At 41.0% G+C, this 21,621-nt stretch overlaps 1 protein-coding gene across 1 annotated transcript in view; it reads right to left on the reverse strand.

The window, feature by feature from the left end:
• Window positions 1-21,621, reverse strand: part of LOC109989637 (apolipoprotein B-100) — a 44,529-nt gene that overhangs the window by 16,161 nt on the left and 6,747 nt on the right. Inside the window, 22 exon segments of the mRNA XM_065964115.1 lie at window positions 727-872; window positions 1,005-1,112; window positions 1,260-1,353; window positions 1,449-1,743; window positions 2,163-2,332; window positions 2,457-2,644; window positions 2,857-2,962; window positions 3,257-3,325; window positions 6,208-6,571; window positions 8,312-8,331; window positions 8,333-8,495; window positions 9,193-9,245; window positions 9,247-9,368; window positions 9,371-9,924; window positions 13,763-14,880; window positions 14,992-19,673; window positions 19,777-20,150; window positions 20,281-20,396; window positions 20,485-20,660; window positions 20,780-20,952; window positions 21,096-21,297; window positions 21,449-21,579. Coding sequence (XP_065820187.1) covers window positions 727-872; window positions 1,005-1,112; window positions 1,260-1,353; window positions 1,449-1,743; window positions 2,163-2,332; window positions 2,457-2,644; window positions 2,857-2,962; window positions 3,257-3,325; window positions 6,208-6,571; window positions 8,312-8,331; window positions 8,333-8,495; window positions 9,193-9,245; window positions 9,247-9,368; window positions 9,371-9,924; window positions 13,763-14,880; window positions 14,992-19,673; window positions 19,777-20,150; window positions 20,281-20,396; window positions 20,485-20,660; window positions 20,780-20,952; window positions 21,096-21,297; window positions 21,449-21,579 — 9,424 coding nt within the window.

Raw genomic sequence — 21,621 nt, forward strand, 5'->3', positions numbered from 1 at the left:
GGACAGAGCAGCCTGGGAGTAAAGCCAAAATATTAAGATCACCCGGCAAAAAACCTGCCTGGGTCAGACTATAAAATCAAAATAAATGCCAATAGTGCTGATAGTTATCATAATGATTTATGTCAAAGTGTTGTTTTTACGGAGTAGTTTCGATATTATAAGTAATTTGATGAAAAAAAAAAAAGGGTGGATATAACAAAGATCTACAGCTCTGTTTACCCAAGAGGAAAGGTGAGAGAAAAAGTAGCAAAAACATATAAGCATAATACAGTCATTGATATTTCTGCAACTGTGAGTAAATGCTGCAAACCAACAAAATAATCTGTTCTGATGTGGACTGTACAGATCTTTGCGGGATCTCTGACATTTTTAAAGGTTAATTGAATCTGCGCTTCGGTTAGCGGGAGGGGCACGCCGTCAATTCGGCTGTTCAACCAGCCAGCTCCTTCTGCGTATGTCTTGAATGTCTCGTATGACGTAATTAAGTCATGGGGTACTTTGGGTAAACTTTTGTACAATGAAGGAGACGAGGAGACGAGGAGACACGCTGTTCATATAGAAATATAGTCAATAAGAAATCATCAACAGCTGGTCTGAATTGACTTGACAATTGGCACTGATTAAATAAATAAATAAATAATAGCCCACAGTTTTGATGCCAACATAATTATTTATGGACCAGACCCCATTCACAATATGCCCTGCATGACCAAGCACAGCACTTACCTGTTGCTGGCCCGGCCCTGGTCCCTGATTGGATGCTTGCTGATTAGCCGAGTGATTGGCATTTGATGCAGCCTGTTGCTGGAAAAGATTGGCCGGGTACACTCCCCAGGGAACTCCATAGTACTGTGGTGGAACCACTGTGGGGCCTGAGGACAGAACTGAGACATTACAAACACTTCTACAACGTTCTCATCACACTGTCCTTTCGCTAAACCAGGCAGACCAGCATTCTATGGATACTCTCATGTATTTGTTAAAATAATATTCTGCGTGATCACCTGCGAGTGAGGCTGCTGCTGCCAGGCCCGCAGCAGTGTAGGGGTCAGTTCCAGGGGGGCCAGCATTAATGATGTAAGGGTTTGGCACAAATGCAGGAGCGAGGCCAGCTGGGTAAATAAGGAACAGTAGTGTTAGTCATATTTCAATATGCTTTCACATTCAAATGACTATGCAAGTGTAATAATATATCTAGATGAAAGGGGAAAAAAGGGGGGGTTTTAAAAGTATTACACAACACACTGAGCCCGACTTACCAAGATGCTGCTGCTGGGCTGCAGCCAGAGCATATTGTTGTTGCTGAGCTGCAGAGAGCTGCTGCACAGTCAGGGGATTAGATCTCTGGAACAGCTAGAAACAAAAACAAACAGTAAAGATCACAGTCTGTTGAGCAAACTTACAGTAAGATCGCTTTATCGGTAGGTTTTTGTATTTTTTCAACAGACCTGCTGCTGAGAGCTGTAGTCGAACAATCCTACTGGAGTCCCGGAGGAGTCCACCTGAATCTGGTTCCCAGCGTAGTCAAACTGGAGGGACTCCACGCCGGCTTGCTGCTCCATACCTCCCATGTTCTGGGCCTCTTGATTCTGGAAGTCCTCCGTTGGGCCCTTGTTCATGGCGGGGTTGTGTTGTTGGAGGGCGTGAGGGTGGTGCTGTCCCATCATCTCCAAACCGGTCTGACTGGGACCCATCCTCTCCACAGCCTCAGTGGGGGAGGCTTGGCGGCTTCCAGGGGTGGGACTGTGAAAGTTTATTAAGATAAACATTGGAGCCCATGTGTTGTTAGTACAAAACTCTTGTGTCTCTGACAATAACCAAGAAACGAAAGCAAAGAAGCCACCACCCTTACATGGTTTATTTGAACGTTTTCATTATCTGACGCTTTCTAAACTGGAGATTCTTAAAACTTGTCAAATATTAGAGGAACTTCAATGCCATTTGGTCTTTCTTATATTACATTACTGATGCAGATAATGTCGTCATTGGTTAACTAACTTTCAAAGTGATGCATCTTTCACTATGGTACAATTATAGAACAAAACAAAATAAACAAAAGAAAGGAAGGGGGAAATGGAATATAGGCTGTTTATCAATTAAATAATAATTTTAAAAAAGTCAATTATTTTTTTTCTTGACATTATAGAAATAAAGAAACTTACTTGAAATCTTTGCAGTCTCTGTCCATGCCGTTCAGTAGTCCTCTTCCGTTGGCTTTAGAGGGATCGTTCTCTTCTCCGACCATCTCTGGACTCTTGTCCTCTTCAAAGGGGGACACTTTTTCTTGGGCATCATTTTTCTCTCTCCCGTCTTGGTCAACATCTCCACCACCCTGTATACATAAAAAAAAAAAAAAAACACCATCTAAGACCATGTGCCACCTTTTAGACAAGGGTTGATGTGGCAGGAAAGCCCCCTGCCGGAGTTACATTTTTTTTTACAGACGTGTCACTTACATAGCCTCCGTTCCTGTAGCGACCGTCCATCTTGTCCCCAGGAGAGGAGCTCAGGACGTACTCCACCATGCTCACCCCAAGGCCTCCACCTTCTGAGCGAGGTGAAAGTACAGAATTGGCATCACCATTCCCATGGAAACTCTGGCCTGGTCGCCGCTGCACCATGATTGGCTGAGACACTGAATGATCTGAATGAGAAGCCAATATCTAAATATTTGCGTGTTTGAACTAAATCCGGGTAACAACCTTACCAAATAAAGTTCTAGCTAAGAGCGTGGCTTTTAGAGGTTTTTAAGACATTTTAATTGAACAGAATACATGCTGCACCGTCAACTTAAAATGAACTCTTTGACACAAGACATGTATTAAAAATATAGACCAATAGTAAAGGGGCACTTACGAGGTGATCCCCAGGCATTGTCCCTCCACTCCTCTCCGAGAAGCATTCCTTTCCTTCCATCTTTTGCCAACTCATCAGAGTCCCAGAGCTTTTTGGCTGGCAGAAGCTGAAAATAAATGTGTAATATTTTCTAAGCATCTGCAGGATCACTTCAAGTGTAGCAAAGTGTGAAATAAAAAAAATAAATAAAAGACCAACATCAACAACCACGGGTTAAACTGAATGTGCTGAAATGTTTTCACTGTAGTCTTAGTCAGCTGAACATTAGTCCGTCCAAACTTGAAATAGTCTTAAGAGTTTTCAGTTTGCTTCTTTAGTGATTACTCGAGTGCATTTTTCACGACTAATGATTTATTATTGTACTCTGACATGACATGTGATGTGATGAAAAACCCCTTACCTCTCCCATGCCCCTCGACTCCAAAGCAAGAGCCTGGAAGTCGTAGTTCATTTCATCAACAGCGCGGACCTGAGACAAAGGAAAGGACAAGGGACTTTTAACAGAAAGCGTGCCGCCCTAATTATAGGCCACAAACTAGAGACATCTAAACTTACTTTTTCTGTTCAAAGCAGAGCAAAACAAACCAGCCTGGTCACATTAAGTTGTATCTTCACTGAAAATAGTTTGGTTTTCTGAACTCAAAATATAGGCTTCACAGGATTGTTGGCAAAAAAAAATATATATATTTCTCAATAGATTAGTCATGAAAATGATTTTTGTTTTACACTTTAAAACCACAAACAAACAAAAGCCAGAAACTATTTTGTATGGGGGAAAAACAGCAGTAATATCGTTTTTCTTCTAAATTAATACTATTTACCAAGTAACCAAAGCCAAACTCTGCCAATAAAAGCAGTTCATACTTTGGATCAGTCTTTGTGCATTTTAATCTTTGAAGCTGGCAGAGCTGGAACACATTCGGATGTTAAAAGCTTAAAAACACATTAAAGAGTAGAAATCAGAGAACTTAAATGTTGAACATTTTGAAAAACAAACACTCCAGTCCTGGAAAACACTATTAAAACATGAAGCTGTTTCAACGGCCTGTTGACTGAATCCTGACAGTATAATAATTAACTCAGTAGGGCTGGAACGGTTGAGATCATAGTTCGGTTCAACAGGGAAAAGGCAACTTAAAAAGTCCTCAATACATATTTCTAGGTTTCTCTCATTTATTTAGAACAGACAGTAGTGCAAGTTAATATGCCCCACCTAGTGTCACATACAAACAGGAAGCAGCAACAACTCTTAAGATTTTGAAAGTGAAGTGCAAGATCTATACTTTTTTTTTTTTTTTTTTTTAAAATCACATAGGAGTCCTTTCATCTCGTCTGAGTGTCGTGCTGTAGACGAGTCATGTGCACTACAAAGCGAGACTACGAGCTGAGAATGTTTTAAGTGCCCAACTATGTGACCATACAAATGATACATTGCTCCTGAATATTGTCTTCTATTGTGTCTAATATTTTCCATTGTAAGTATTTTATATTTTCCAATCAGGAGATGCGATTTATTTTTGTTTGCATCATTTCAGTTGCGTTTCCTCTTTTTTTTTGTCAATGTTTAATACACTACAGGCTGTTCAAAAAACAGGGTAAATAAGGAACCTAGAACTAAGCATTAAGGACTTTTTGTTGATTTATTTCCAGTTGTACCAAACATTAAAACTGAACTGTGAGCCTAAAACTGAAGTACAAAGTGAGACCATGACTTTTGTGTAACACGCCTACTTCCAACAAGTACCGGTACTTTACCTGCGTGGTTTTTTTTTTCCAACACATTTTTATTATACCTGCGTGTTTATGTTGGCCAAATTCATGCACATTAAATGAGATGTGCATGTTGCATTAGGCTAAATTTAAGACTCAGACAATGAGTTTTAGTAACAAATCCATAACTCTAAAAAGGAGTTCTAGATGCCAAAAAAGACATGGCTTTCTTAAACTGTAAGACAACATTCTACAAGTTATCACAGCTACAATGACACTCCTGCTGTGCTAAAGCATTGTCCAAAGCACTGGTCCAACACATTTTGCCCACAGTCAATACTGAGGCTGTGTTTTTGTAAAAGGAATGCTATTGCCATCTTATCACACCTGGATTAGCTGTGGTTTGCACTCTGAGGAACTGGTGATCTGGCCATGGTGCAACACACCTGTACACCAGTGTGAGCTGGGATAAGCAATATTTGTGTGGCACCCAAATTCAAACAAGTCTGCCATCAACAAGGACCTTTTCCATTCTCTTACTCCTCAAAAGTATTCCCAACAGTAATGTCTCTGTATACAGATTTTGAATAATCAGGAAACACTGCATATTTCTCTATGTACAGAATAAAAAAAATGTATATTTGAGGACATGGTTGGTATAATCTTTGTACTGCCAAACCCATCAGCAATGCCTCTCCTGTAGCTTTGTTAAAACATGCCCAGATGAAGTAATTATTTGGAGGTAAGGATTGCCTGGTAACTTGTGTAAATGACAGATTAACTGAACATGTGAAATATAGGGCTTTCACACTTGCAGAAAACTCCTGAAAAACTCCTGATATTTCCAGGCGGAGCTGTAAGTGTGAACGCAAACAGACACATTTTTCCCTTGGACTTCACCCAGATTTTCTCCTGCCTGACCCCTAGTATTTTTTCCCGCATCAAGTCCAAGTGAGCCGATGTGAGAACGCAGCAGGATATTCTTCGGATAATTCACCTGGAGACATTGGGAGGTGGGAGTGACGTTTATATACCGTGACTTCTGCATGTAGCATGAAGTGCATGCATGCAACCGCTACGATCTCCGTGCACATAATTTAACTGCCACATTACGTTTTCTGTTTGTTCGCATGTTGTTCTACACTCTTTTGTTTATAGTGTGATTCTTCTGATGCTTTAATGAGAATATTTTCTCATTAAAGCATCGTATAGCGGACTCTGTTGATTTGTCCGCTACTTCAGCGTCTTTTTTTTCTACGTCATGTCTTACCTCAGGAGACCCCCGCCCGCCCTTCCCGTCTGACAGGGATAGTCTCCCAATATGAGAAGCATACATGAACACCCAGGTCAGGAGAATATCTGGAGCAGTCCTCCTGAAATTATCTAGATATTTTAGGAGTGTATATGTGAAAACAGCTTCAGTTGTGAGTAACAGAGTCCAACTATTTGGCCTGCAGATTGCATCTTTTGTGCAAACACAAAACCCAGATAAAGCAAGATGCTGCACTTACAAGCCCTAAATAACCCTAACCAGGAGAGGAATTATTCAAATTATCTTAATCTAGTTGTAGCCTGTGTATTGCATATCTAAAAAAAAGTCTCATGGTGACCGAGACTGGTCACTGAATTATGGTTCTTCACCTGATCAACATGGTTTGCATCTCCAGTTGGCCAACGATGCTTGCTGGGTGGGCAACCTCCAAGCTGCTCCCCTGGCTGCCTCTGAAAGAAGTATCCAACAGTGGCATCGTCCTGAGATCGTCCACTCAGAGGGGGCTGCGGGGTGCCTGGAGTAGGGTTAACAACCCTGTCCATGCCTTGTAAATGCGGTACTCCAGGAGCCTGTCCAGCTACCCCAACTGAGGCTAAGGGCCCTCCACCGTGAACTCTGACACCTCCACTCTCAGGAGCGCCATTTGCATGCAGCATCCCACCTCTTGTCTCCTGCCAGGCCACGTCATTCATACCTAGGATGCTGCATGGAACGCTCATTCCACGGGAAAGCCTGAATGAAACACAGGATCATGATATAGTCAGTCTCCACTCTCCTCAGTTAAAAACATAAACAGAACTAAACAAAACAGAACTGTGATTACATGAGGCACACACACCACACATTCCAATCTGCACTTTGACACCCTGGACACTTTACATTATTCTGTATATTCAAATATTTCCTTTTCTAAATTTTACATTATATTTTACTGCATACATGTGTACAAGTAATTTGAGTGTTTATTGCATGGCCTTGCGGAACAGTCTTTTACATTTCACTGCACATCTGTATGAGCATGTGACAAATTAAAAAAAAAAAAAAACCTTGAATCTATGATAGTTATTGTAAAAGCTGACATGTATAACATTTGGAGAAACAATGTGATTCATATTTATTTCAGAGAACATGCACACACAGTTTTCTCTGAACCTCCATAATGACATAAAACAGATTAATTGCAACAACAAAAAATGTCTAATTTCTGGTTATTGTTACTCTGCAGAACCGCAGTGAGGTAACTGCATGATGGGACTTTGCAATTTAATGCTCATAAAAAAGGTAAAACACGTATTATACTCCTATACAAGCCGTGATAACAACCGATGTTAGAAGTCTATTTGAGAACAATGATGCACCCAGCAGTACTTACAGTATTTCACAGACACTTTACAGATCACACACCTGTGATCTACGGTGGCCATGAAAACGTGTAAATACGACAGCTTTCCCCCCACCAGCCGATAACGAACAGAAAACGGGGTGTTAAATAAAAAGCCCCTTTGCACGATTGCGTACGAGTGAAGCAGAAAACACGACAAGTTACTTTTGCACAACGATGGTGGACAGCGGTGTCGACCATGCTAAGTAACGTTAGCCTCAGTTAGCATGTGATCACTTAGCACTGATGTAACATCACGGTAACATCACGTTGAGATAGAACAGCTAGTCTAAACATATTTTACGCAGGTGATTTTATATTGTTGTTGTTGTTGTTGTTGCAAGGAAAAAAATGTCCCAAACAATAACTAAAACATTGCTGACAAGTGAAGCAAACCCGAGTCTTTCATCATCAGCAACACGGCTAGCACCACTTAGCCTCAAGTCCGATGCTAATTAGCGAGCTAGTTTAGCGGCTTCGAGTAAGAATTTGAATAAATCACGTTTTAATAAGAAAGCAGCTTCAAACGCGGGTGTACTTTAATGCTTTGGCGTGACTTAATTGACTGGCAACAGCGGGGGGACATGGATGTTTCTTCTTGTTGGATGCTATTTACTTCATTAAAAAGAGTGAGCGTTAGCAGTTAGCTTAGCCGTGGAGCTAACACTCACCTCTGCGGCCTGCTCTGTTTGTTATTGGTTTCAGACGCTTGCACATCAAAGTTAAAATCATTAATGTACATTTTTACAGTGCGCTAGTTAAGTTCCGCTGCGGGGGAGGGGGGGACAATAGACAGGTTGTTTTGTCTTGCACCTCTACTGAACACATCGAGGCTCAAGAAAAGAAAACCTAAGAGGAAGCAAACGCTGGGTTTTTTTTTTTTTTTTCCTCCAAGTTGGTTTTTGTATGAAACATGAAGCAGAAGCACTCAGTAGGCTAAACAACATGGCCCCCCTTCAAGTTCCAAACAAGAGGGGCCTTAACCGCTAAACAAAAGGGGAAATACTCACACCACGGCTCGGCTCAAATCAAACCTTTCCCGGAGCTGTGGAGAAATAATTAAAAACACAAAAAACCAGGGGGATACTCACGCGTTGTCGTGTCGAGAGAGGGGTCTCTGCTTGTCGCACGCCGTCAAACCCAAATTCTATATTGTTTTGTTTCCTTGGAGAGAGAGCGGTGATTTTTTTTTTTTTTTTTTTTTTAGCAAAGGCTTGATAGTCAATGCTACGAGTTTCGCCTGCGATAGTGCCCCCTCCCTGTAAATAGCGTGAACTACGTAGACATGCGTATAACAATGCACCGATGTGTAAATTGGGACCTTTCCCCCCACCCCCCTTTGCGTACCTTTTTTGTAGCCTGACAACATGTGAAGGAAAAAAACAAAAAAAAAAAAACATCTGCTTCATGGTTTATTTAAAATGTGATTATTATTAAGGTCCCATCATAGTGTTTTTAATACAAGACAGGTAAAACTCTTGTTTTTTTTTTTTTGCTGACATGTTTCTTAATTGAATAATAAGGTGATTCAATTTTCTGCACAATAGTGACTCAGTATGGGAGTAGATAAAGACAGGATGCACAATTAATTAATCGGGTTATGGGTTATGTTTAAATGATCGGATGCTCCATAAAAAAAGAGTCGCAGTTACGTGATAGCCTATTTAAAAATAAAATAATAAAGATAAACTTTATTGATTGATTTATTGAAATTTTTGCATTACAGCAGCTCAAGAAAACAGGGAATATAATTATTAAAAATCAAACATATTTACATCAGTTAAATAAAAAAAAAATACAATAATGGAAAATGACACAGTATCTAGGCCTAACACTAAAACCCCGAATACATCATGTTGCAGTTACATTTGGGTTGATTTCAGCTGATCCTGGGTCGGGTGGGTCCTCGTGGTCCATGACCCTCCTCTACATGAGATCCAATCACCTCTTCCTTTACAGACTGTGATCTCACCTCCCTATTTCCGATTGGGTTGCTATATTTAGGAAACCACCCTGTGCTTTATAAAGAGATCGCAGTTCTTACCAGTAAAGGTTCTGGAGTTGGAATAAGAGGTCGGCTTACCGGACCCCTCCGTCGAGTTTTATTTAGGGTAGTTGGAGTGAGTGCAAGGAGAACATTTTGTTTTCAGATGCCACATTTGAGGGCGAGCTAGGAAAACGGCAGGAATGGCAGACATACGCAAGAAACTCGTCGTGGTGGGTGACGGCGCATGTGGGAAGACATGTCTGCTGATTGTGTTCAGCAAAGACGAATTCCCCGAGGTGTATGTTCCCACTGTGTTTGAGACATATGTGGCAGATATTGAAGTGGACAACAAGCAAGTCCAGCTGGCTTTGTGGGACACAGCTGGACAGGAGGACTACGACCGGCTGCGCCCTCTCTCCTACCCGGACACCGATGTCATTCTGATGTGTTTCTCCGTGGACAGCCCGGACTCGTTGGAAAACATCCCTGAAAAGTGGGTGCCTGAAGTTAAACATTTTTGTCCCAATGTGCCAATTATATTAGTGGCCAACAAAAAAGATCTGCGCAACGACGAGAACGTAAAGAACGAGCTGTCCCGATTGAAGCTCGAGCCAGTGAAGGCAGAGGATGGCCGGGGCATGGCCATGCGCATTGGCGCATATGACTATTTGGAGTGCTCTGCCAAAACCAAAGAGGGGATCTGGGAGGTATTTGAGACTGCAACACGAGCAGCCTTACAAAAACGAACGACACCCTCCAAAAGTTGTCTAAAATGCTGTGTTTTGATGTGAATCGACCTTTTCTGGAGAGCCACAACACGCAGACGAGACGTTTCTCCCACTGGGAGCGGTGTCTGAACATGTAGGGGAAGTGATCATGGTTGGGACACTCCCTTGTAAACAGACGACCCAGACTGAACCAAAACTAATGACTGCAAACAAGCTGTTTTGAGCACACTTGATCATCATATATGTGTGTGTGTGTGTGTGTGTGTTCGGTGTGTGTGTGTGTGTGTGTGTGAAATGCACTGGTTACAGCATGTTCTTTGTGGGTCACATGGTGCCAGTCTGACAGGTGGAGGGGTAAAAAAGGACAAAGGCTTCATTTTAGTTGAAGTGATATGTGCCCACTTCTACTGTGGACATGGCCTTTGTAAAGGATTGCTTTCAAGCCAAGATATAAAATACTCACTTTTTGTGTTTCTAAGTGTTTGCAGAGGCCACTGCCTCACTGCCAAGGCAAGGTTAGCTTCTGTGATAAACAAAGTAGAATAAAGAAATTGCACTCATTATTTATGTCCACTTTTTATAGTTAAGTGATAACGTTTGGGAAATTGCACAGCACATAGCACTAGTTATTCAGACACAGTATTATACAATTTTGAAACAAAGTCAGGTTGAAATCACATTTATTTAATCCGCTTTGTTAGTTTGAACCACATCCAAGAAGTATGTTTTTGACTCCACAATAGTTGTTTATTTGTTTGTCTGTGCAACAGGACACAGGTCCAAGAAACTAAACATTCAGCCAGGCTTGTAAAGGGCTTAACATATTGTCTTGTGCTGTTTTGCAAGTTTTTAGGGTGATGTTTTTTCACAGTTAAGTGCACAAACAGGAAAATCTTATTTATTAGGTTTTTAAGCATGCTGTCACCCTAAAATGTACTCTTACCGCTGGCTGTAGTGGGAGAAAACAAATGCTTCTTGACTAATCACCATCACCAGTAATGAAAGAAAATGTAACGTGTGAATGGTGTATCCAGTTAAGGACAAGGAAATACTTGTTTTTTAAAAAAAAAAACAATTCCCACAGCTCATTTGGACAAAATCATTTAGAGCACATGTAGTGTCCCTCAATAACCTCTGAAATCCAGGAATGCTTGACATTTTCTTTGTAACTTATTTCAGTATGGTTCATATTTTTCAAATAGAAGGTTGAGCTTGTGAAAGGATCAAGCATGTGAGTGTTTTCTCAGTGAAACACATTTTCTAAGAAAGTGTAATGAAAAGAAGAGTGGGTTCTTGTCAGAGCTCTGTGAGCCAGCATTCACTCATATATGGGATAAAGCCATCTGATGGCACGGTATGATTTCAATGGAAGAGTATCATGTGATTTTTAAAACGCCCCCTTTTTAAAAACAAACTCAAACAAAAGGCTTTGAAACACTGGACAAAATCAAAATGAAATAGGGATTTTTGATGAAACTGTAAAAACTTTGTTTACCGTAGTAAAACTGAATTGTGATTGGTTAAGAGACAAAACTTCACCCAATGTCTTCCATTATGACTGTGAATGTACCTCAAATTTTGTCTTTTTATTTTTATTTTTTTTGAAGCTTTCAAGCTCGCTACCGCAATCAATGTATTCTAGCATATTTTTCATACTTGTGTAATAAATTCAGCCCTTGTTTGATCTGTTTCTCCTCTAAAGTGTTAGTCCTTTACTCAATGGTGGAGATTATCACTTAAATGACAGCTATGAACATCGATTACAGGGATTGTTGCTACACTGGGAATCCAGGGTAAAACCCTAGTAAGTTCACTATGCAAGTTATTTTTTGGGTGAAAACACGAAGATAAAGAAATTCCCATCAAACATCATTTTATTTTTGTCCAGTAAGGTACTATTAGTAAAGAGACATCTGAGTTTAAAAGGCTATCCTGTATCAATACAGTTAGAGTTACATCGGTGTAAAAGTCACATTCCTCCCTGACTGCTGTTGCTGGGCTTTTTGCTGACTTACTGCACAGGAATGCATTGTGCTGGACTGGTTAACTTTCCCACACTGGCCCCCCTAATGTGCCTCTGATTTTCAATGTAATGATTCACTGATCAGAAAGCACTGTTTTTATATCATTCTTGACTTGGAAACAGAGAAGGGAAACAATGGCCAGTGTGTCAAATGCAGACCCCATTAATGCAATGACTTAATCTGAATTTTGACGGGTAGATGGGAGCAATGGGAATATTTGTGAGGAAAACCAATGCAGAATGTAAGGGAACAAGTGGTACTTTTTCGGGGGAGGAGTCAATAAAGAATCAATGTGTGCAACCACCTCAACTGTTTCCTTCTTTGCCCTCATTTTCTCAAAATAAAGATAAAAACTTAATACCATCTTGTGCTGTTTTAAGATTAAGATTTACCTTATTGATCCCCGGAAGGGGAAATGTCTGTTTTTACACTCTGTAAGTAATGCAACACGCACATAGGCTGAAATATACACGTGCATAAACGGGATCCTATGGACATGAACTAATAGAGAGATGCCAGAGCGGGTGGTTTTGGAGGATACATTTGAGCCATAATTATAATATAGACATTATGGTAGTTGAAAGCAAGCACTCTTACATTTACTTGATCTTTTCAGGGTATTTCCATTGTTTGATACTATATACTTAATACATTTTGTACATTTACTCCCCCTTTCCTTCCAAGTGCTACAGTTAGAAAATACTGATTATTGTTTTCTATACAGAACATATGAAGGGCATATAAAATGGGCACATTATGATAGAATAGTGTACCAAGTAGGGGCTCATATTATGCTCCACCCAGGAAACTACACCATTATAATAGTGCTTCCACATTATTTCATAAATCAGGAAAACTGTAACATGCACGGGCATGACAAGGGCAATTTCCAACATTTGATTCATTCAGTACATTTAGTTCATATTTCCATACTTTCAGTTCTGCAAGCTTAAGCACCATAATATAATTTTTAATTTAATGTTTTATTTCTACTTATATATAACTTAAAGATCTAAATACTTATATCAAGGCCTCTGATTAAACATAGCCATTACACACCTGGAAAGATACATTCATGTATTTTGAAGGGTGACTGTGTACATTTGAGTATTTTACTATTTTTCACAAATGTCATGCTGGCTCGATTTCTGTATAACTCTCTTTGTTTAATGATGAAAGAGCGCCTAAGATTCTCAGCTATTGGTGTACCTGCTAAATTTAGACTCGAGGATGAGTATAAAAGGACTCATGGGCATATGACAAGGTTGTATTAAGATTTTTGTGTATTTTTTCTATATTCCATTGTTTAAATTGAGTCAGTATGCAGTTTCTGTCATGAGTTACCATACATGTGTGACTTTGAGGAAAATAATAAGCAACTATTAACAGTATTACACCATGGAGAAATATCCATTGTGATTTAAATGTTACCTTCATGAAAACATTATAATAATTATATGTTCTTATGCTTTAAAAAATGTAATAAGCATGCCAATACATTTGGTTATCAAACCCCTATATCGAATAATAAATAAAATATTCACAGAGCTGTATGCGGTACAAACTGTCTTTATTGAATGACACACATTGTTTTTTAAATAGTACAAGACACAAAGGTCACAGCTGAGTCAGAACTGGGAGTTCACTGTGAAATAAACAATTACAAATTTGAAAAACAGAGTAGAGAGACGCATGATGCTACAGAGCATTTATTAACACAGCTTTGTGTTTTAGATGGAATAGTTTAACAGCTGGTTTACACATCAGGTACATTCACCACAAACACTGTTAGCAATGGTCACTTAGTTGGATTTAGCAACAAATGGTATAGGAATGTCAATCTCCATCTGTCTATCACCTACTCTGACAAATGGCTCAACATTTTTGCTTTTTTCCTTAAGAGTTCTGATGACATTATTTTGGAATGCATTAATACGTTTTACCATTAAGTCAATCCAGGACTGGATATCAGCCTGAAGCTGTTCTGTAGACATGTCAGCCAAGATACTCTGGAGTTTAGCTTTCACAGCTTCAACATATTCCATCACAATTCTGCGGGCCTCTTCTACCTGCTTTGCAACATCAGCCAGAACTTGAGAGTTGATGGCGTCAGTGTATACATCAGTCACAAAGGTGGAGAGCTTCTCTACATTCTGAGATTTAAGGGTCAGGAGAAACTTCTCACTTTGCTCAACAGTGAACTGAATGAATTCTGTGTATTTATTAATGATGTCTTCCAGCTGGATATTTCCCAGTTTCCTAACAGTGACAATGACTTGGTCCTGAATTTTCCTCAAAAATAAAGAAAGGTCATCAAGAATTTCCCTTCCGCTTACAATGTAGTTAGAGCCAGGGATGGTGAATTCAATGGCTTTGAAATAATCAAGGACTGTGGTAAACATGTTGACAAAGTACTTTGGAATCTTTTCAACAGCCTCCTCAGATACATCAGCAACAAAGGCACTAAGTTTCTGGTATATGTCAAGCCCAGACAGCCTCTCTTCATACCCAGGGAATGTGAACTGTGTATCTCTCAGGAATTTAACAACAGCATCAAGAACCATTCCAACTCTCTTTTGGTACTTTTTCAGGATCATAATGGTTTTATCTGTGACAGTTGTCATAATATTGGAAGGATCTACAGTTGCAAGATTCTCAACAGCCCTGTTGAACACCACTTTACCCTGCTCTTTAGCCTGTTCAAAAGAACCCTCAAGGCTTCTAGCATGCCTGTAAATTGTGTTATATGTCCTGACAGCAGGATCGGACACCATTTCCATGACTGTGGGCACCTGTTTCTTCATTCTTAGCATCATCTCATATGGCATCTCCATATTCCAGGTGGTCTGAAGGTTCAGCTTCTCAGCGTTTACCACAGACATCTTCAGACCCAAGATATCAATGTCTGTTGTTGGCTCGGACTGTGGGCAACATGAAACAAAAGATAAATTACAAAAAAAGAAATACTCTTAACATTGTGATAACATTAAAAAGGTTATTAGTAACCAGTCAAGTTCACAAAAGTTTCTTACCGGGTAGCGACCATAGACCCTTGCTTTCACTTGGGCGGGACGCTTGGTCTGCATCTGGAGTGCAATGAGTCCTGCAGATGGAGTAGACATAGACACAACAAGGCCTTGATCTGGATTTCCAGTTACCTCTTGGTAGATTTCCATAGTCAGGGCAGGTAGATTGACCTTTGCTGAATTGGTGATGGAGGTATCCACAGTCTCATAACTTAAGATGATGGTGCTCTCATGCTTTCCCTCTAGCATTGCATGTTTTGCAGAAAGGGCAGATGCCATTCTTAGTCCGCCAACTACGTTAATGTTGGTGTTGCCCTCAATCTTTCCAGTCAGGAACTCAAATTCAGAAGATGAAGAAGCATCAAGTTTGATGATTATGCTGTCCTGGTTAAGAATACTGGCATCTGTTTTGAGTGTGATCATTGCTGTTTTCATGGCAAACTCATAAGTCAGATCACCCATCACAGGGATCCTGATGTTTTGGATTTCGGGCAGAGTGATCTTTGGAAGCGTAAGCTTGCTGAGGGCAGATGGAACATGAAGAGCAGGCATTGTGATGAGACTGAAGTCAGGCAGAGGAATGGTGAAAGTGGAGACCTCGATATTCATCACTGGGACTTTGTAGGCAGGGACTGTGATGGTTTTTGGCAACTCAATGCTATATTTTTCGTATTCTGATCTTGCTGTGTCGTAAGATGAAGCCAGAATGTCAGCAGCCTTGTCCTTGCCAATGAGCATGTTCTTGTGCAGAGTCTTGACATTGGTATTGATGACATTGATGACTGGAGCCACATTAATATCAATGGTGATCATCTCAGGGCTCTTCATGTACTTCACCTTGGAGTTCATGTCAAATGACTGCTCAGTTGTGATCAGGAGATTGCTCAGGCCAGTGTCTTCCCACAGGGAGAAGTCTTCCACTCTTGGTGTCTTGATACCAAAAATTGGTACAGTTATTTCAGGAATGGTGATTGGCTCCTTCAGAACATCAAGATTTGCTTCTCCATTAAGCTGTGAAAAGATGTTAATTTCTCTATCACCGTTATCCATGCTGAAGTAATGGGAGTACTTGTACTGGTTGAATCTAGCCACACCTGTCCAGCTAGATTGTTGCACGTCAGAGTTCAGGGTAAAAGAGATGTCATTCTGGAGATCCACCTTTCCAGACAGTTTGAATGGAAGGGCAACCTTGGCATTTCCCTTGTTCTTAGTGTCAAGCGTAAGCTCACTAGGTGTGACCAAAGCAAGCACAGAGCTTGAGAGAGTTCCCTCAACCTGTCCAGTGAGCTCTGCATTGTGAGAGGCAGTGAAATCCATTTTCATGTCTTCAACCTTAGCTTGGAACTTGACCTCTGCAACACTACCCCTCATGACAGGTGTTTCTGTCTCAAACTTGGCATCAATAATGACGTGGCGGAAAATGCAAACATCTGCCATCACATTCTGACTCATTTTGAAGTTGCTGCTGCCTGTTGCTCCTGTGAAGGTCACTTTAGCTGTGTGGAGATCCATGACCACTTCTACATCACTCTTGTGAGTTGCCTCATCTGAGAAGTCCAGAACTGCGAATTGTCCTTCAGCCAGATTGTTAATAGTCAGAGTTACAGTCCCTGCCTCAACCACAAAGACAGCTTTTTGATTCATTGATGTTTTACCAAAGCGGTTGATTTCATGTGTGTAGCTTGTCTCCGTGTTGGCAGACACTCCATTTTCCATGGCAAAGAATGCAGTATTTACAAGCTCTGCAACATAGAGCTCAGTATTAACCTTTGCAGTAGTTTCAGCAGAAGTTTGAGCTGAAAGGCCATAGAGATTCATTGTTGCTTTGTGGTCAAGAGCAAAACAAGACTGGTCAACTTTGATGTTCTCAGAAATGGAGAGGCGACTCATCTTGGGTGCAGCCAAATGAACACCTGCATCCACAGTGAAGTCAAGGACTCTCAAGGTAGAAGAAGCCTGGGAGTTGAGGTTCATTTTGAACTCAGGTGTGACTGATGTAGTCGTGGTGTTCTCCAGGGCAGCAGAGGTCCTGAGTGTGTAATGAGGTGAAGTAACTCTAAACTCTCCAGAGAGTTTTCCAAAACAGGGGATCTTGCTCATATCTAAAACCTTCTCTTTCAACTCCATTGTGAATGTGTCATAATCAAAGGATTTGATTTTCTGGACCATTCTTACAAAATAGTCACTCATATCATCGATCAGCTGTTTGAAGTCAATGGCATACAGTTCGTTGACAAGCTCCTGAAGAGGTACCATAACTCTTTTGAGCAAAGGCTTGATGTCAATGGACCTTACAGCAACAAATACAGACTGGATCTTCTCCCTCACCTGATACTGCTTCAGAATTTTGACAACCTCATCCATGATGGCCCCAATCATCTTCTCAACCTCATAGCTGGAGAGGATCTCTTCAATCTTGGCATATATCACATTAAACCTGTTAGCAATGTTATACTTGTTGGTCCAGGCCATGATAGTGTCCTTTACTGTTTTCAACACATTCACAACCTGTTCAGTTGGCAACTTGGCTGTCAGGTTGGTCAAAACGTTTTCAATTGAGGTGAGAAACTTTTTCAGGTCTTGGACAAAGAGGTTGAAGTCAAAGTTGTCAATGACCTCCTTCAGTTCCGACATTTTGTTCTGGAACTTTGTGCTGATCTCATACTTGATGTCGATATCTTTCAGCATCTCAATGCTTTGGTCCATCAGGTTAATCATTGTGGTCTTCATGTTTTCAATAAAGGCAGGCAGATGCTCAATGAATGGGATCTGGAGGAAGTGGCTTTCACTATTTTTGTCATAATTAACAAATCCAGAGATTGCATAATTTTCACTTGCCTCACTGAAGAGAGGGGTTGAGGCTTCTCCTTTCATCTCAATACCCAATTTCTCTGCGTTGTTATAGGCACTCATTTCTTGATCAAAAGTGTGCTCGTTCACTTTAGATGTAACCTTCAGTGTGACACTTTGCTCTTGGAAGCTTAGCATGCTGTTGAACTTGTTGTCCATGTTGGTCTTAATAGTTGGTCTGCCTTCCAGTTCATGGGTTGTTGAGGCTCTGCATTCAAATGAATGTGTGAACAGCATGGGTTCTGCTTTCAGGAGGAATTTGCTGTACAGGTCGCCACTCTGCTGTCCATACAGATACACTGCACCATCTGAGTTGAGAATTGCATCAATGTTCAGAGTGAAAGGTTCAGCAACAGCTTTTACTGTGCTTTCCAGGCGAAGAGCTGGTGAGTTGAAGTTGGCCACATTGTTAAATTTCGTGGTCAGACCAGCAACTTCTATATCAGTGGTATGTGTCATGTGAGTGCCCAGGAGTTTACCATTGGTGTTGCTCTTGGCAGAGAGGACTGCATCAACAAACTTGACTTCATACATGTGTTTGAGTTCTTCCTCGGAAAAGACTCCCATCATTGTTCCAGACAGCTCAAAGTTGTAAGGCTGGGCCTTGAACTGGGCTTCATTCACAAAGTTAACCTCCATGATCTTCAGGTCATTTTTCACCATAACTGTGGCAGTAAAACGCTCCATGTTAACTGTGATGTCATGCATGTAGGTGTTTCTGTTGTCAAGGACGTTGTCAGTCTTGGAGTTGAGGGTGAAGGATCTCAGAGAAAGAGACAGTGAGTGAGTATTTTCAGTCCTCATCTCGTGGAGAGATCCAACAATGTTGTTGGAGAGAACCAGGCCATCTTCATTCAGTCTGAGGTTCACTCTGTTTCTGGTGTTTATGTCAAAGAGGTTACCCTTAAGGATGCCATTGAAATACACTTCTGTACTTGCCATCTTTCCCTCAACACTGAGCTCAGCGGTGTTATCTTTAATAGCTGCCTTAGTGGTGAGAGACATGGTGGCACCATTAGGGTCAACTCCACCATGGAAAACATTCTCAAAGGTCATTGGGCTGTGCTGAGCAGTAGTTGTACAGCTGGTGGTCAGGCCATTCATGTTCAGGGCCAGGGTTGCCTTGTGGGAGGCAAGGCTTGAAAAGATGTTCAAGGAGGCATCAGCATTGATCTCCACACCAGAGGGGTTCATGGTACCAGTGAGCAAAGAGTAGGCACGGTTCTCTGTGTCTTCAGCTTGATTTTCTATCCTGAGGCCTGCCTGTCCTTCAGAAGCAGAGAATTCGATCTGGCTACGAAGCATTCGCTCATTAGCCTTGGTCACAGAGTCAGCCTGGGCAGTCAGTTTGATATCCTTGTAGCTCAGGCTCATTTTGGTGGTGTGCTTGATGGGGTCACTGTTCATGTTGGTGTTGGACTCAATCAGAAGCTCCTCATTTGCATATGATGCCTTCACTTTGTTCACAACCTTCAGGATTTCAGAGTTCACACGCAGAGTACTCTCCAATCTTGCTTCTTTCTTTAATGGCTCAACGGAGAAGGTGTGGAGATAGGTGGTGCTGGCCGTCATGGGTCCAACAGTCACACTTCCGTCTGTGTTGATATCTCCAGAGAGCATGTCGTTGGCTAGGACGACCTGGGTGGTGATAGTCAGAGAAGTGTCCAGACCCACAGGGGATACAGCGTACACATTGTACCTTCCTGTTGTCAACACGGTGTCTGTGACAGCAATGGTTTCCAGCACACTAAGACCAGTGTTCATGAGCATGTGGTTTAGGGAACCATCAATGGCCATTTTCATAGTTTTCTCTGCAGTGTCAGTGATTGTTGTAGCTCCTATAAAATAGAAAAAACAGTAAAATATGAATTAGTTACAATTTTCTACTGTTTATCTTGAGTTAAATAACAATTTAAATGAAAAGAACAGAGATTAAATTACCCTCTGTTGAAAAGCTGAGAAGTTTGATAGGACTGTCAGCCATGATGCTGAACTTGGCCACATAGTTAGGAGACTCGACAGTGTTGTTTCCAGCAGACACAGTTGCCTCCCAGTTGTAATAGTTGGTGTTGACCTTGGAGGTCACTTCCACCATTCCCATCAGAGGTAGGGTGAGATCATATTCAGAGGGGATGGTGAAAATGGGGATCCTGATCTCCTTTGAAGCAACATTCATGCCCAACTGAGGCATAGAAATTTCTGGGGAGGTGACCACTGGAGGAATCATTAGCTCCTTGGATGATTTGCCACCAAGAGGCAGAGGGAAAGTGATGGTCAGACGGTCCTTGTTGAACTTGTATTTAAATGTGCTTTCACTGGTGAAAGGACAAATAAAGAAAAGTTGTTCAATGGTTAGTAAATATTATTGTACTTGTCTTCAAATTTAATCAGGATCAGTTGCAATTTTAGCAAAATCCATATAACTATATGTGGGGGTTTACTTACAGGTTCATGAATATGTTTTCAGGCATGGAAGGCATTTCCACATTTTCCATTTTGTTCCTCAGAGTCTCAACATAGGGGACATCAGTTGTGATCTTGTCCATCCAGATATTGCTGGCCTGTTGATCAAATATCACATTTTTTATGTTACAGGTTGGAAGGACTAAGTCAACTTAGCTAAAATGGTCAAAATTACATTATCTTTACCTCAACTGCCTTGTTGAAGATATGACGCAGTTTCATGTCAGTCTTGACAACCTGCTGGTCCATAACATCCTCCACAAACTGCACGAGCCAGGCCTGGAGGGCTTCAGTGTAAGGTACCAGGATCTTAGTATCAGCGTTCATGTTAGACATCAGCTGAACCTCAGCCTGCTCCTCACCTGAGATGAAAAGCATTCAGAATTTTATCATCTAATTTGAAACTGGACTTTTGAGAAATCATGAGTTCCTGAAATGATTAATCTTTGAAGTCTGTTATCACCATGGTTTACAGACTTACCATATTTGAATGTGACTGCCTGGATGGAGGAGGTCTCTGGGAGCTTCACCTCACTTTTGATCTCCATGGTGAGTCCGTCAGAATTGCTCATGGTAGCAGTGAGAGCAGCATCGGTATTAAGTGAGGGGACCAAGAGCTGAACCTGCAGCATGCCATCAGTCATGGCCTGAAGCCTTTAAATTATGAAAAAACAACAAAAACAATGTCAACTTTTGGAAGAAAATTCAGAAAAACTGTTTACATGAGTACCTCCTTTTAGATAAGATATTACATTTATTTCATTGTTTGACTTAAGTTTATGGCCTGGCTGACTTACTTGGCACTGCCAGTCAGAGAGATCTGTGGCACATTCTTGTTGGAGATCTCAAGTGTAATGGATTTGCCTTTGGCACTGCTGTCAGTCATGCCAACCTTAACACCAGCCTCAACATCAAAGTCAGGGATCTGGACTTCGGTGGTGAAGACATTCCTGTAATAGTTGTATTTCATGGTGGCTGTAGCCTCTGTAGGCTGAGCACCTAAGGACAATAAGTAAAAAGGAAAGAAGGAAGGAAGTACAACGTTATTTTTCATGCTTGAAACTCTCAAAAATTAATAAGGAGGTTTTGTTATGAATGAATTATAACTAATTTATTTTTTAGATGTTTTTTCCAAATAAGAAGTTCATACCCTCAGCTCTCAAGGCGAATTTCAAAGAGTCAATCTTCTGGAGGCCATCCTCTCCTTCACTGAGGTGTTCATAGACGATGGTGGCTGTGTATTCAGAGACCTCTTCAGAGGGCTTGATCAGCAGAGCAAACCTTTGGAGACAAGTTGAAGTCTGATGAGTTTTTAAATGGATC

Source organism: Labrus bergylta, chromosome 15 (assembly GCF_963930695.1).
Source record: "Labrus bergylta chromosome 15, fLabBer1.1, whole genome shotgun sequence".
NCBI classification, from domain to species: domain Eukaryota; kingdom Metazoa; phylum Chordata; class Actinopteri; order Labriformes; family Labridae; genus Labrus; species Labrus bergylta.